The following is a 14,932-nucleotide window of genomic DNA, read 5'->3' as shown; positions in this document are numbered from 1 at the left end:
GAAAGGTATTAACGTAGAACAAAATTTTACAAAGAAAGGAAAATGGTAAAACCAGGGGACATAATTTGAGATTGAAGGGTGGTAGATTCAAAAGCAATGTTAGGAAGTTCTACTTTACGGAGAGGGTGGTGGATGCCTAGAATGTGCTCCTGAGCGAGGTGGTGGAGAGTAACTGACTGAATTCAAAGAAGTGTGGGATGAACACAAGATCTAGAATCAGAAAAAATTGAAATAAGGCCAGTTCTGGGCAGACTCGCATGGTCTGTGTCTGTATATGGCCATTTGGTGGAGGATGGGCTGGAGTAGGTTAACAGATTTTGGCAGTTGGAACCCAAGCACAGTACTGGGTAGAGCTTTGAATTATTGCCCAGAAATAGCTAAGAAGAAAAAATTTAAATTTAATCAGGTTGGACAGACTGGATGGACAATTCAGGTCTTTATCTGCCATCATCTACTATGTTAAACTGAAGCGAGACATCCAGATAGGAATGTCAACCAGGTGGGTCGAGACTCAGGCCTTGATTCTTGTAGAAATTTTGGGCATAGAGAAGTAATCTTGGGAGTAGTCAGCCTAATGGTGATTAGAGAACCAGGGAAAATAGTGTATATAGAAGGGTGGGGGAGGGAGGATAGAGCCCTGAAGCATGCCAACCAATAGAATGGCAGTGGAGGATCCTTCAGAGCATAGGCTCTAAGTGCAACAGGAGAGATAGAAAAAGCCATGAGATAAGTCTTAAAATCCAAGTGAGAACAGTGTGTCTCGAGTAGGCTGGTCATCTACTGGCGTAAAATGCCACTGATAATATTGGAGGATGAGGACCGAGTAGAGACCTTTGGATTTGACAAGGAACAGGTCCTTGGAGATTTCAGCAAGGGCCGTTTCCTTAGAAGGGAGAGGAGTGAGTCAAGAATAGTGAAGTCATAACAGGGCAGATTGAAAGGTCAGTAAGCAATATGAAGTGGATCACAAATGAAGACAGAGGGATTTCTCAGGAGGCCCAAATTAGACCCAAATTAGACAGACAGCATTGATTGGAGGAGAAGCAGCAAGACTGTAAGCTAATAGGTTGAAATCTATGAGAGTGCGTGTAGCTGCCCAACTCCCCCTCTGTGACCTATTGGTTGAGGGGTTTGGAAGTAATAACCTCCAGATAGTACTTTAGAAGTATGTGCCAGTGCCTTCCTATCTGCTGTAAGCTCATCACTTATTTCCAAGACGCTACAACTTGGTTCTCTTGTCAGCACATCACTTACTCAATTTGTACAGATTCACCTCACTGATGTTAGATATACCTGATTAATATAATTTTTTTTTTTTAAAGGGTGAACCAAAACTAGATGGTTCCAGTTAATCCAGAATGTGGCTGTCAAGACTACAATATAGCCTTCTTATACTACATAGTCCTCTAGTGCAGTGGTTCCAACCCTGTCCTGGAGGACCACCATTGGGTTTTCAGGCTAGCCCTAATGAATATGCATGGAGCAGATTTGCATGCCATTATAGGAATATCTCTCATGCATATTCATTAGGGCTAACCTGAAAACCCAATTGGCCTGGTGGTCCTCCAGGACAGGGTTGGGAACCACTGCTCTAGTGTAGCGGTTTGTCTCAGCCAATAATGCCTTACACTACATCTTGCTCCATGGCATGTTTTCCTTAATTAAAATTCAGAAACTTATTTTCAGTTGCTGGGCCTACCATTGAGAAATTTTTTTTTATTGCCCCACCTAGAGAATTAATAAAAGGAATTTCTGAAGATTGTGTTAACTTTATTCTATGGCTGCCCTTAGCCCAGGAGGTAGAGATGGGGGAGCATTGCTGAGGCAGCAGAGGTATCAGTTCTCCTTTGATCTACCCCATTTTAATTGTATTTTAGATTTCTGGTTTCCTCATTACCCATTTATCATATATTATACTCCCCTCTGGGTAATCTAGCTGAAGGCAATCTCATTTCTTTTTTTTTTTAATATATTTTTATTGAATGAACCAATCACGAGAGGTACAATCAGCAACCAAGCCAAAAAAGAATAACATTATAGAGACAATAATCAGGTATACAATACAGCTAGGCCAGAAATCAAGCACTCCAACAGAGCCTACTCATGAAAGTTCACAATTTTCATGTTTGAAGGCAATCTCATTTCAATCAAACTAATTTTATTATTTTTGTTCAAATGAACCCATTATAACTCTTAAGTCAACATTTGTATTTATTTTGTTGAAGCAGTGTGAATCAATGTCTGAATATGATACTATATAGAGTAAGCCAATCAGTTTTTAAATTGGCTTATCCAATAGTCTTCAATGGTGCCAGGCTGGCATTGGAGCTGTTTGGCGTTTATGGTCAAGCTTTAGGCCATATAGAGCAGCATTCCTCCCCCACATAAGTCCTGGAGTACCCCCTTACCAGTCAGGTTTACAGGATATCTACAGTGAATATGAATGATTTACATAATTTATTCCATCTCCATGACATGCATATTCATTAATATCCTGGATCAACATGTGACACACTGATCTACAGCAAATGACTAGCCTGTGGGGCCTTCAGTTAAAGTAAGGCTGAAGCTCTACCTGAGAAACAGCTATGCTTTAGGATCTTTGTCTGGTATTAGAGTACACAATGAGATCTACCAACTTCTGTCAATGTTCCCCCTTTGGAATAGTATTCCAAATTTACACAAAGAATCAAGACGAAGCTAAAAGCATCTCTTCTGTGATGCCTTTGAGGCCTAACTGTCCTTTTAAGGGCAATTGAGTGAAAATACTGAGTTTACAGCAGTCCTCCCTCTTGTTTTTTCCTTAATTGTTTTCTTTTACTTTGCCTTATGTAGTTTTTTTGCCTTTTACCTTATGTTCTTGTTTTTCTGTGTTTAATAGTTTTTAAAAGTTTATCGTTAAGTTTGGTGATGTAGTGTCACTTCAAATTTTATTTAAAGTTTGTCCTTTGTTTTTACAAATTTGTACACTGCCTAGAAAACTGATTGGGTGGTATAAGAAATTTTAAATAAAACTTGAAACTTGAGTAAGGTTACTTCTCTAGTCTAGTCACACCTTTTGTCATGGTTCACATGCTCCACACAAAATTTGTGATAGAGGAACTCCCTTCTCCAAAAGGCTTTGCACACAGCTCTAGGAAAAAAAAAAAAGCTTTTAAGAGAAACCAAAAAAAATAAGTAGATCAGATCCAATATGCTTTTCAATATGCTTTATTAGACTAACATGCAAAGAGATACAAAGTCATAACCTAGCTACAGGATATATAAAATAGGCTATCATGGTAGGAAATAACAAATTTAGAAGGCCTTCAACTATATCCCCCATCTTTTGGCAGCCCCAGCCAATGATTTGGCATGTTAAAAAAAAACCAACTAGACTAGTCTGTTCTAAGAGACTTCTTAGAGAAACATGCAGATTTTCCAGAACATCTGGTCTCTTCAATTGGCCAGCACAGGGATGAAGATCCAGACCTGTTTGTATTCTTCTGAATTACAGTAAGCCATAAACAGGGTGTAGCGCTCAGCCTGAAGACACAAGTTGAATTTCTGACTCCTAAGCAGACCGCCCTGAAGAGACAAATAAGATCAGCAGATGAAGACATCACAGCAAGGTGGGGGGGGGGGGGGGGGAAGAACGCAGTTAAGTGCTGAGCTGGTGACTGACCTTCAGCAAGGCTATATGTCCCCTGTCTTGTAACTTACAATGTGAGGTGACATCACGTACCTTCTCATAGAAAAATACTTGATGGGGAGGTACATTTCTCTCTCCATCCTGGGCAACACAGGCCTGGAATGTAAAGACAGGACGTTCCACACTAGGATGTGCCACACTGAGACACAGCTCATTCTTGACGTTGTGCCGTAACTCGTTCAGGGAACTATACTCAAAATACTATAAAAGAAAAGAGTTTTATGTTCAGCCAGCATGCACAGTTGTGGGAAAAGTCCGACTTATGTACAGAGCTTATTCAAGGGCATCCAACACACTAGGTCAGTGGTCCCAACCACTCAGGATTTCAGGATAGCCCTAATGAATATGCATGAGCTTTGCATACAATGGAGGCAACAGGCATGCAGGTTTGCTCAGTGCATATTCATTATTGTTATCCCAACAACCTGACTGGCTGGTGGTCCTCCAGGACAGGGTTGGGAACCACTGCCCAAGGTAAACATTGACCTTCCTTGGGGGGGGGGGGGGTGGTAAGGCACACAGCTGAAGGTCTTATGCATCCCACCCCCATAGTCTAGTATCTCCCCTTTCCTGTAACCCCCAACTCATTTCCAACCCTAGCCTTAAGTTCAGCATCTCTTCCTTACTTCTGTGCCACATCAGAATGTTACGATCTCATGTACTAAAGCCCACCCTCCCCAATTTCATTTCCTGTGGGGGGAGCCATAGTGGCTTTTGAGGGCTGTCAACTATTGAAGGCAGAGTAAGTTTTGGGGAGACAGGACAAGCAGGGCAGCATTGGGAGATGAGGGAAGATTCACACGTGTGCAGAACTCTCCATGGATGCAGACCTACTGGTGTTCTGTGCAGAATTTCTGAACTCCCTCTCCTGCTGCCCAATCAGATCAGCATTTCTCTGTAGCCCAAATAGCTGGTGACATCTTTGGGCAGCCAGTGTGGCCTCTGCAGGCTTCTCTATAGTCCCACCCTAGATGTCACTGCCTCTTTCTTCAGGACTTACTGCAGTAGAGAAAGGCAACTTTCCCACTAGCTCTGTAGGCTAATAGCAGCGTCCAAGGTACACAAGATGGATTGGGAAGTTGGATGAGTGAGATGTTGGCTGGGGAGGAGAGTGAGGTATGAGGAGGAATATTCTGTTCTTATAATTGGATGGATTGTACTGAATTTCCCACTGAAGCAAAACTAAACCCCAGACCCCTGCTATGGTCAACAACTTCTACAAAGTGGTCAAATATCAAATCATTGGTTAAGAGAAACAATTGTAGACTGAATAGCACATTTAAGTCTTGGGGCTGTAAATGGCTTCCATGGGCCCAGTTCTTTGATAACACAATGTTCAAGCTATTTGAAGGGTTATTGGCCTTCTACCAGCTTTGACCAGTTGAACCTGAAAAGGTTTTCAAAATCATCCAAAGTGCATTTCTTCCAGTCTCTGGTTGGAAGTTCCCAAGATGGTTTGATTTGACCTGTTTTTGTAGAATGCTGTCCATAATGGGTATCTTGATTTTGGGCTCAATGTAGCCTGGCCTTCATTTGTATAAATGCCATCTCCAACTATATAGGCAGAGAGTTTTACACTGATCAATTTCTTCTGCTAGATCACAAGCTCCCCCCACCTTTTACTAAGCCATGGTAATGGTTTCTACTGTAGCATGGAGTGCCAAATGCTCCGACACTCATAGAAGTTCTATGTGTGCTGGAGCAGTGTTATAACATTTAGTAAAGGGGGCTTAAGTAGAGAATGATATGGTGGTTACACGTGGCAACTGACAAGAATGATCACCACAAGATCGGGGACAAGGCCATTCACCACCCTGTGGAGTGGTGAATGGTGAGCACCAGTGTTCCCGCTAAGCTGCGCTGGCGTACAAAATATTACATCGCAGCGCACAAGTTTCTCGTCACAGCGCACACACGAAGCGGCGGCGGTCTGCCCTGATCGCCTAAGATGCAGCAGCGGCGGCTCCTTTCATGATCCCTGTAATCAGTGGCGTATTAAGTGGGGGGCGGTCCGCCCCTTGTTCTCATTGGTGTAACGCCGGCCCTGCCCCCCCTTCGGATCGCTATTATTTTAAATGTTATAGCGGCGGCGCTGTATCCATCAGTGGAGACGTCTAACCTCGGCCTGACCCGGAACTCTTACTGCAACAGTCACTTCCTGTTCCTGCCTAGACGGGCGGCTGCTGCAGTAAGAGTTCCGGGTCAGGCCGAGGTTAGACGTCTCCACTGATGGATACAGCGCCGCCGCTATAACATTTAAAATAATAGCGATCCGGGGGGGGAGGGGGGGGAGTCCGGAGCTGCAGGGGAGAGTGTTGCGGTACCCAGCTGGAGGGAGAAGGAAGATGAGGGAGGAAATGAAAGGAGATGCCAGGGCTTGGAGGGAAGGAGGAAGGTATGCCAGACTAAGGGAAAAGGAAGGGAGAGATGCCAGAGCATAGGGGATGGGGTGGTAACAGAAAAAAATGGAGAGGTGGCAGAGCTGGCTGGCTTTGGGGGTGGGCAAATTCTGGAAGACAGTGGGGGGACATAAGGAGGCACTGGGGGCACAAAGGACACAGGAAGGAGGCACTGGGGGCACTATGGACACGGGAAGGAAGGAGGGAGGGAATAGAATGGGACAATTGTTGGGCCTGAGTGCAGAAAGAAAGAAAGGATACACAGTCAATTAATAGATGTCCCCTTTTGATGAAAAAAATAAATGGTCACGTTACCACTGACTTACTTTCTCTTCAGCAGAGTCAGCATCCGCACTGAGGTGCAGGAAGGTCCCGCGATGACTCGTCTGCTGGCTCTGCTCTGGAAGAAGTAAGTTACGTCGGAGGGGGTGGACCCGGCAGACAGTCATTGCGGGACATTGCCGCAACTCCCTGCGTCTGCCGGGTCCACCCCCTCCAATGTAACTTACTTCTTCCAGAGCAGAGCCAGCAGACAAGTCATCGCGGGCCCTTCCAGCATGCGGCTGCTGAGTCCGCTCTAGAGCAAGTACGTCGGAGTGGGGTGGATTGGCAGCAGGCAGCTACAATCATCGTGGGACCTTGCTGCATGAAGGGAGAGAAAGGAGCAGGACTGCTGGAATGGAAGAGTGGTGGAGGGAAAGAAAAGGGGCAGGGTGGTATGGAAGGGTGGTGCTGATGGAATTGATGTACAGAGAAAGGGGAGAGACATAAGGGGGAAGGATATTGGAGGGAAAGAAAGGGGGAAGATGCTGATTGAAGAGGGGTGGATGGAGGGAGAAAGGGCAGACATTGGATGGTAGTGGGGAGCCTATGCTGGATGGAAGTGCAGATGGGAGAGATAAGGCAGCAAATGCCAGAAGGAAATGGGAGGAGAGAAAGAGGGGAGCAGATGCTGGATGGAAGTGGACAGAGAGAGGAGAAGGTACTAGATGGAAGGGTTGGAGAAAGAGGGTACATGATGGAAGGAGGGGATAAATAAAAGGAGGGCACATGATGGGGAGAAAAGGATTGAGTTAGGGAAACACTGGGGTGAGGGAAAGAGGTGGCAAGCTTTAGGTAGACAGTAAAAAAGGACATTGAGAGGGTAGTAAGAACATAATCTAGACAGATGCAGAAAATAAATTGAAAAGGGAAATGAGGGAAAAAAGGGAAAGGGATTGCAGAGGAGAGGTGTGGGAGAGGGAAGGAGAGGAGAGAGATGCCAGACCAATGGGGGTGAAAGGAGAGATGAAAGGGGGAAGCATACAGTTTCTGGAAGGGGCATAGAAGGAGAGAAAATGCCATATAGGGGAAGAGAGACGGCAGACAGTGGATGGAAGGAAGAGAGTTACAAGAAGATGAGGAAAGCAGAAACCACAGAAGACAAAGGTAGAAAAAAAATTTCTATTTATTTATTGCTTTAGGAGACATGTGTCACTGTTTCTGTGAAGCATTGTATGCAGAGTCCAGCTTCTTGCTGGTTCAATTTAACCTTTGTCTATGTATTTTTATTTTATCCCCCCTTTTACAAAACTGTGAAGCGTTTTTTAGCACCAGCCGTGGTGGTAGCAGCTCTGATGCTCAGAATTCTATGAGCATCAGAGCTGTTACCTCCGTAGCTAAAATCCACACTACAGTTTTGTAAAAGAGGGAGGGGTTAGTTTGTGATTACATATTCCATAATAGGCGAAGGTGTGTTCGAAAGACATAGTTTTCTGTTAGGATTGACGGTGTAGGATTGATCTGTGCTGGTCTGGCTTGTTTAGTTTTATAATGGGTGTATTGATGTACTGTTCACTGCAATATGTAAGATGCTGCCTTTTCTTAGATACTCATGTGTGACGGGTGGCTTGTTACTAAAAATCATGTTTTTCGGACAGATGGGGGGGTGCCAAAAAATGATGGGCCCCGGGTGTTACATATGCTAGGTACACCACTGCATTATGTAAAGATACCAGAAAGCTGGCGAAGCAAAAACTTTAAGTAAATTGTTATTCTTCTAAGTTTTGAGTATTTAACCCTCCCACAATCTCATGGGCACTCGTTTCAAGTTTATTGAGATTTTGATTTAAATGCAATATCAAATATTTTCAATGTGTATAACAAAAATAAATTTTGGGAAATAAATAAAACCATTTGAACAATAAACATACAAACATATCCATAGATGATTAAAAATACATAAGGAGTACAAGGATAAACTACATTTGTTTAAAAATGCATCCTCCGTGCCTGCTCATAAATTTGTGGAATATGTAACTTGTCGCTCATGCATATTTTTTTTGCACACACCTCATCAATCCTTAGAGGGAACATTGGTGAGCACGCATATGGTATAGCAGCCCCCTCTCTCTCCTGCAGGCTGTGTATCTCCCTCCCCTCTTACCTTATCTTTGTGGCAAAACTGGCGATTTCTATAAGGCTATGCGATGTATTATAGCCAGAGCCTTATAGAAATTGCCAAGATGCTGAAAGGGAAGAAAACAGATGCCAGACTATGGGGGAGTGGAAGGAAGAAGATGGGTGCCATACCAATGTGGGGGGAAGGGTGAAGAGAGGCACAGTAACAGAGCAAATGGAAGACACAGAGATGGCAGAGAGTGGATGGAAGGCATTGAATGAGAATGAGGGAAGTAGAAACCAGACAAAGGTAGAAAAAGAAAAATAATTCTATTTATTTTGCTTTAGGATAAAGTAGTATATTAATTGTTTTTGCATAAACAAATTCCTGCTAATTGAACATCTTTCTCTAGTTCAGCAGCCAGAACTTTGATTTATAAAGAAGGCATAAGCTAAATATTGCAGTACTGAGGCTTATATGGATGCTGCAGGGTCGGGGAGGTGAAGGGGACGGCGGGGACATATTTTCCCTGCGTCATTCTCTAGGCCAGGGGTGTCTAAGTCGGTCCTCGAGGGCCACAATCCAGTCGGGTTTTCAAGATTTCCCCAATGAATATGCATGAGATCTATGTGCATGCACTGCTTTCAATGCATATTCATTGGGGAAATTCTGAAAACCGACTGGATTGCGGCCCTCGAGGACTGACTTCGACACCTGTGCTCTAGGCCTAAGTTTAATGAAACTTGCAGAATTTGCAAATTGTGTACAGAATTCTGCCAGGAGTAATTGCCACCCTACCAAACACTGCTGCCCAACCAGTCCAAGGGCCAAAACCCAGTTAGGTTTGAGGTTTCCACAATGGGAACACAAATGATACTGCTTTATATGCAAATATATGTAAATATGCCTTGTTCCCATTGTGTAAACCTCAAACCTAGGCAGATCAGATCTGGCCCTTAATACAGATAGGCACCCTTTCCCCCACCTACACACAAAGAAACCCTCTTCTTACCTGAAGAGCTGGGTCTCCATGGCATTTACTTGTGCCTGCTCGAGCCTTTCCATCTTCCAACTCGCCAACATTCAGGCACTTCTTCAGACCTACATTCACGAGCTGGTAATAAATAAAAAAAGTTATTAGCAGGTTGCCCGGGGTTTAGAACTGCGTCACTGGGAAGTGTCAACCTGGTAATTCAACATACAGCGGGTCTGCTGTGGTCTCAAGTCCCCCATCCACAGATGGGAATCACAACCAGTTTGAAGTCCAACTGGAGAATGTCTATTGAGTTGCCTTGGAATTTAACTCCAACCATATTGATCTAACTATTCTGAAGGTGCCACTAAGCATCTCCTTATACAGAGGCCTAGAGTACTCACAGCGCCATAAAAGCGTGGGTTGAGTTCTGGAATGAAGAAGTCTGAGCGGACGGTGTTCATGTACCAGCCAAAAGATTTACAGCCCAACTGCTCTCGCAACAGATGTCTCTGGCTCAGGTCCCCGTATGACTTCTAGGCAGAGGTAGAAGAGGAACAAAAACAGTTAGGTCTCTGTTCATGACAGATAGCAAAATGGGGTGGGTCTTAGCTTCACCAACTAGCTCCCCTAAACTACAAAGAGTTTTCTACTAGCTGGATACATGAACCTAGTCCAGCTATGGTCTTCTACACAATCAGAAAAGGGGGAGGGGTGGAAGAGGTTTAAAATAAAATCCCAAGTTTTACCTCCTTGAATATACGGGCAGCCTCCATATGCCTGCGATAGAACAGCACCTTGTATTCATCCATCCAAACCTCAGCGAGTCGTACCAGGTTCCTGGACATTACTGAGCTTCCCTCAGGGAAGGAGTGAGGGTTCTCCTTGTGGTAGACATGACCCACTACTGAGCAGGGCACAATCTCCAGCTTTCCTCCACACATCCATACCTGAGGAGGGAGAACATCTTTTGAAAGACTTGACCCTCCTGCATAATCCCTCCCATCCCCTGGCATGACAATGCCATAACAGGGTATGCAGCCTGCTCCCGCTTCCCCATGCCTCTTACCCTAAGAGACATTTCCAAATTCTCGCCTCCCCAGATTTGCATGTCTGGATCGTAGCTCCCAATGTGCTGGAAGAAGGATTTGGAGATAGCAAAGAGTCCCCCTGGTATGACTGGTGTCCTGGATACACAGAGAAAGCAGTCAAGTCCCTGCCCTCAAGAATTAAGCAGAGACAGTGGGCGAATGTATGGTGTCACTTACGGGAAGGGCTGAGTCTTATCAGTCCGCATGTCCTCTAGGGCTTGGGGCAGGGGCTCAAACATGAATGCCAGTGACCAGTCAAAGGTTCCACGGGTATGGCTTGAGGGCTTGGGGACAGGCCGCTCAAACTGGAAGGTGTGCCGGTTGATGAAGGCAACGTCAGGGCTCACAACAAGGGTGTTGTTCAAAGCGATCCGCTCCAGAAGTGGTTCCAACCACCCTGGCCAGCACTCGCCTACAGGTGAAGAGATGTAGGTACCCTTGAAGTTTAAAATGGGAGAGGGAAAGACTACCAAGTACCAGGACCCCTCTTGAGATGTTATCACACATGCTATTGAATGCCTAATCCGCCACCACTAAGTCACCTCCAAGTGCAGTGTCCCGTTTCCTTCACCAAATGCTCCCCTCCTGGTTCCAGCTATTCCTGCATCCCCTCAAACCAGTTTCACCTCCGGTGGGCCCTCTACTCACAATGGGGATCCAGGAAGACTAGTACATCTGCTTTGGCCTGCTCAGCTCCCAGCAGCCTGGCACCTACCAGCCCCTTCCTCACTGGCTGCCGTAAGAGCCTCACCAATGGCAGCCGTCTCAAATACCTATCCAGCATTTTCTTCAAGTTCTCTTTAGAAGGGAGAAAGAAGAGCCCCCATCCCCACCAAAACCTTCATCAGAACCAATACATAGCAACCTTACGATCTGCAGACCACAATTTGTTTGGAGTTCCCTCCCTAAAAAAGTCAAATACTCAAAATTCACAATTTATAATCTGCAGCTATGGAACACTCTACCCTCATCTTAGAGAGGAACAAAAGCGTGATCACTTTAAGATCAGCTTAGTCTTAAAGATGCTTTACACTTAAGTATCAAATGTATGATACTTTTAAAGAAAAAAAGTAGCTCAGGACACATTAGAGATTCCCCCTGTCAGCCCTTTGTGATGCCCTAGTCTACATTTCTATAACTGTTCAATCCCTTTCCCTGTATGGTTTGATATGTGTTATTTTTATAATATACCTCGTTTTAAAATTGTACATTGCTAAAGTATAAGTGATACAATGAAATTTTAAATAAACCTGAAACCTTATTGGACCACACTATCGATTCAGTCTAGGCCAAGGGTTCTCAACCAAGCAGGTTTAGGATATGCGCAATGAATTTGCATACAACCGAGACTGTATGCAAATTTCTCTCATGTATATTAGTTGTGAGTATCCTGGACTCCAACTGGAGTCACAAGGCCTGGATTGAAAAACCCCTGGCCTAAGTTATGGGTGTCCCAACCTTGGCCCTTGTGTAGTCAGGTTTTCCCCTATGAATATGCATACAATAGAGGCCATCCATGCCAATAGATCTCATGCATATGCATTGGGAAATCCCAAAAACCTGACTAGGTTGTGGTCCTCGAGATCAAGGTTGGGCATCCCTGGCTAGGCTAATTCTAATTTTGGGCTTCTAGTTGCAGGCTTACATCCCTCTCCATTCTGATCTGTTCAATTGCAGATTCCCCAAGTTCTACTCACACCCTCAACTTTTAGGATTAAGACTGGTCTAGTTCTTGTTCCAAATGCAAACAGAACATACATAGCAGAATAGTGAGAAATTCATGGCCCAAACAGTCAGTAATGGGAATATTGGGGATCCCTGGGCAGAAACTTGGGAATCTGCCCCTGAAGCCCACCAGCAGGATGCATCTCCTTCAGCTTTAAGCAGGCTTAGGGGCACTTGCAACAAGGACACCCTGTCCTGTTTGCACTCTAAATGCCAGCTTGGGATCTTGGTCCACCCAGGCAAAGAGGATTGTCTGCCCCTGTGTGCAGTAGGTTCTTCCAGCTCTGGTCAATCATCCTCTCCTTTGTCTTTGGCATCCCCACACTACAGAACATCTTGTCCATCAGCCAAAAACTGAGCATGCTGCATTGGAACAAGCTTCCAGAGCAGGTGGTCAAGGCTGCCAGCATGTTTGACTTTTAAGAATAAATGGGACATCTATGTGGGATCCCTACGAAAGTCGAGTTAAGGAACTGGGTGATTTGTACTCAGACTTAATGGGGTGGGTCAGTAGAGTGGGTAGACTTGATGGGCTATAGCCCTTTTCTGCCGTCATCTTTCTATGTTTCTATATTAAGGCTATCCTAAAAACCCAACAGGATAAGTGCCCTGAGGACTGGGTTAAGAAGCTATGCTGTAGAATTGCAACAGGGACCTATCCTGTGTGTAACACAAAGAAGGAGTGAAACCAGTATCAGTTCAGTCTCCTGATGACCCCCATTAGGAGCTTATTGCACTTAAGGAAACAAGTTGATACTATCCGTGTGATGCCCCTTGCCTGGGATATCTGAAGACAGACTATAGACATATGTATAAATAAAAATATGAACCTTAAAGATAGAGAAATGCTTCAGAATTATGGCAAGAGGATGTTGCTTTAGCATTACTGGTAAATGTTTTTCATAACTAGAAGTACCTATGTCCTAGGGTCTAGTAACAAGGTCAGTGTGCCCCAACTTAACACTTTCACAAGATTCTTAAATTATAATCACATCACATCACATGCTAGGACTGCAATTACTATTGCTAGGGAAGATCACTACTAATGAAATAAGGGTTAAGAAAACATGTGGCTTGAAACAGAACAAAACAGTGCTGAGTATGCAGTTTTATCATTGGACCTTAATGAAGCAATTGTAATTCAATTGGAAGATGTACCAATTATGTATGTCTAATTGTTTCCTTAAGTGATGTCAAACTCAATAAAAATGGCTAGTCACTTATAATTTGGGGAAATTCTTGGTTGGTAATCTACCAGTTAGGATGCCAAGAACTCCCACTATTGTGTCTGGCAACTATTTTCTTAACCTTTTCCAAAGATGGCAGAAAGCCAAAGGGTATTAAATCTATTAATGTAGAATAGACCTCATTTCCCCCCACCTAAGCCAAAGAACAGTATCTGTGGGCTCAAAGCCGACCACCAAGGAAGTCACACAAGGGGGGGGAGGAAGATGGTTCCCTCACATCTGATGCTATATCCCTCTTCAAGATACCACATCCATTATGGGGGGGGGCTTACCGTTGGTACTGCCATCGTCTACAAGTATTATCTCATGCAAGAGAAAGTGGGGTACAGTGTAGAGGACACTGTGGACTGTTCGTAGCAGAGTTGAACGGGCCTCGTTATAGAAGATGATGATCACACTGACAGGGGACAGACCCGGACAGCGCTTGAACTTCTTTGCCAAACACCTTTCAGGGGAGAGCACAAGCAGCATAGGTTATGTTACAGCAGAAAGCAATGGAGGATTGAGCCCACAAATAAGGAAAAAAATGCTCAAGTACCTGAATGTAACCACTTAGGCTATGAGTGGTTTTAGAACGACTTAAATAAGCAAGGTCAGTGATCCCAATGCCTCCTTGATTCATCACCAAGAGGCTATTTCTCGGGTACCCAACACCTGCAATGGAGAAACTACAGCAATGTGGTGGAAAATGGTGCCAGCTGTTAACAAGAATTTCCAACCTTGCTATGTTTCTTGCATTACACCCTCTGGCAGGGCTCTTCAGCACAGTGCTAGAGGTCAATCAGTTTTGAAGTCATCCCCAACATTTCCTGGCTTACAAGTCATGTTCCCCCCTCCATGCAGAGCACATCAGAAAGTTGCTTTTATATTTTAGGAGCATTGCTCAGATTATATATGGTTGCTCAATTACTTGCAAATTTGGAAAAATTGTTTAAAATTAAAACTTCACATAAAAATTAAAAAAAAAAAAATCTGCCATGCACATGACCAATCCTTAGAGGGAATATCACTAGAAAGTGTGTGTTACCCCATTTGGAGATGCTACCTTCGCTAGCAAGAGTGTTTTGTTTAAATCAGTTTGTTTTTAAGTGTAGTCTGATAAGTCTGGAACTCACATCTAAGCTTATTGGATACTTGATATACCGTCTATCAAGGTTATCTAAATGGTTTACAATAAGATCATTAATAAATATATAAAAACAAAGCTCTATTAAAACTATGGGGGTTTCATAGACATACTGAACTAACATGAGACACTAGGAAGGAAGGGGGAGGAATACATAATTACATAGAGATTTAAAAAAAGGGAGGGGGAAGGGTACAACTGGAGAAGAATCTCTAATTGGAAAATAGTGGTATCTATTGAAGAACCAAGGCCAATACTGGGCAGATTTGTACAATTGAAACCAAGAACTGTGTGAGAATA

General features: G+C 44.0%; 1 protein-coding gene across 3 annotated transcripts in view; it reads right to left on the bottom strand.

Moving 5' to 3' along the window:
• LOC117346348 (polypeptide N-acetylgalactosaminyltransferase 6-like) overlaps window positions 1-14,932 on the bottom strand; it is a 54,935-nt gene that overhangs the window by 37,361 nt on the left and 2,642 nt on the right. Inside the window, exons 3-11 of one of the 3 annotated variants that reach the window (XM_033915753.1) lie at window positions 13,779-13,951; window positions 11,183-11,332; window positions 10,712-10,946; window positions 10,513-10,630; window positions 10,193-10,393; window positions 9,848-9,979; window positions 9,483-9,584; window positions 3,725-3,892; window positions 3,195-3,567 (exon numbers count right to left, since the gene is read on the bottom strand). The exons of the other annotated variants lie outside the window; for them this stretch is intronic. Coding sequence (XP_033771644.1) covers window positions 3,439-3,567; window positions 3,725-3,892; window positions 9,483-9,584; window positions 9,848-9,979; window positions 10,193-10,393; window positions 10,513-10,630; window positions 10,712-10,946; window positions 11,183-11,332; window positions 13,779-13,951 — 1,408 coding nt within the window. The 3' untranslated portion in view covers window positions 3,195-3,438. Of the gene's footprint in view, window positions 1-3,194; window positions 3,568-3,724; window positions 3,893-9,482; window positions 9,585-9,847; window positions 9,980-10,192; window positions 10,394-10,512; window positions 10,631-10,711; window positions 10,947-11,182; window positions 11,333-13,778; window positions 13,952-14,932 lie in introns of those variants that run through there. 3 annotated transcript variants of the gene reach the window in all.

This window comes from Geotrypetes seraphini, chromosome 12 (assembly GCF_902459505.1).
Source record: "Geotrypetes seraphini chromosome 12, aGeoSer1.1, whole genome shotgun sequence".
Lineage (NCBI taxonomy): Eukaryota > Metazoa > Chordata > Amphibia > Gymnophiona > Dermophiidae > Geotrypetes > Geotrypetes seraphini.
The sequence above is the reverse complement of the archived record's forward strand: the minus strand, read 5'-3'. Positions and strand labels throughout refer to the sequence as shown.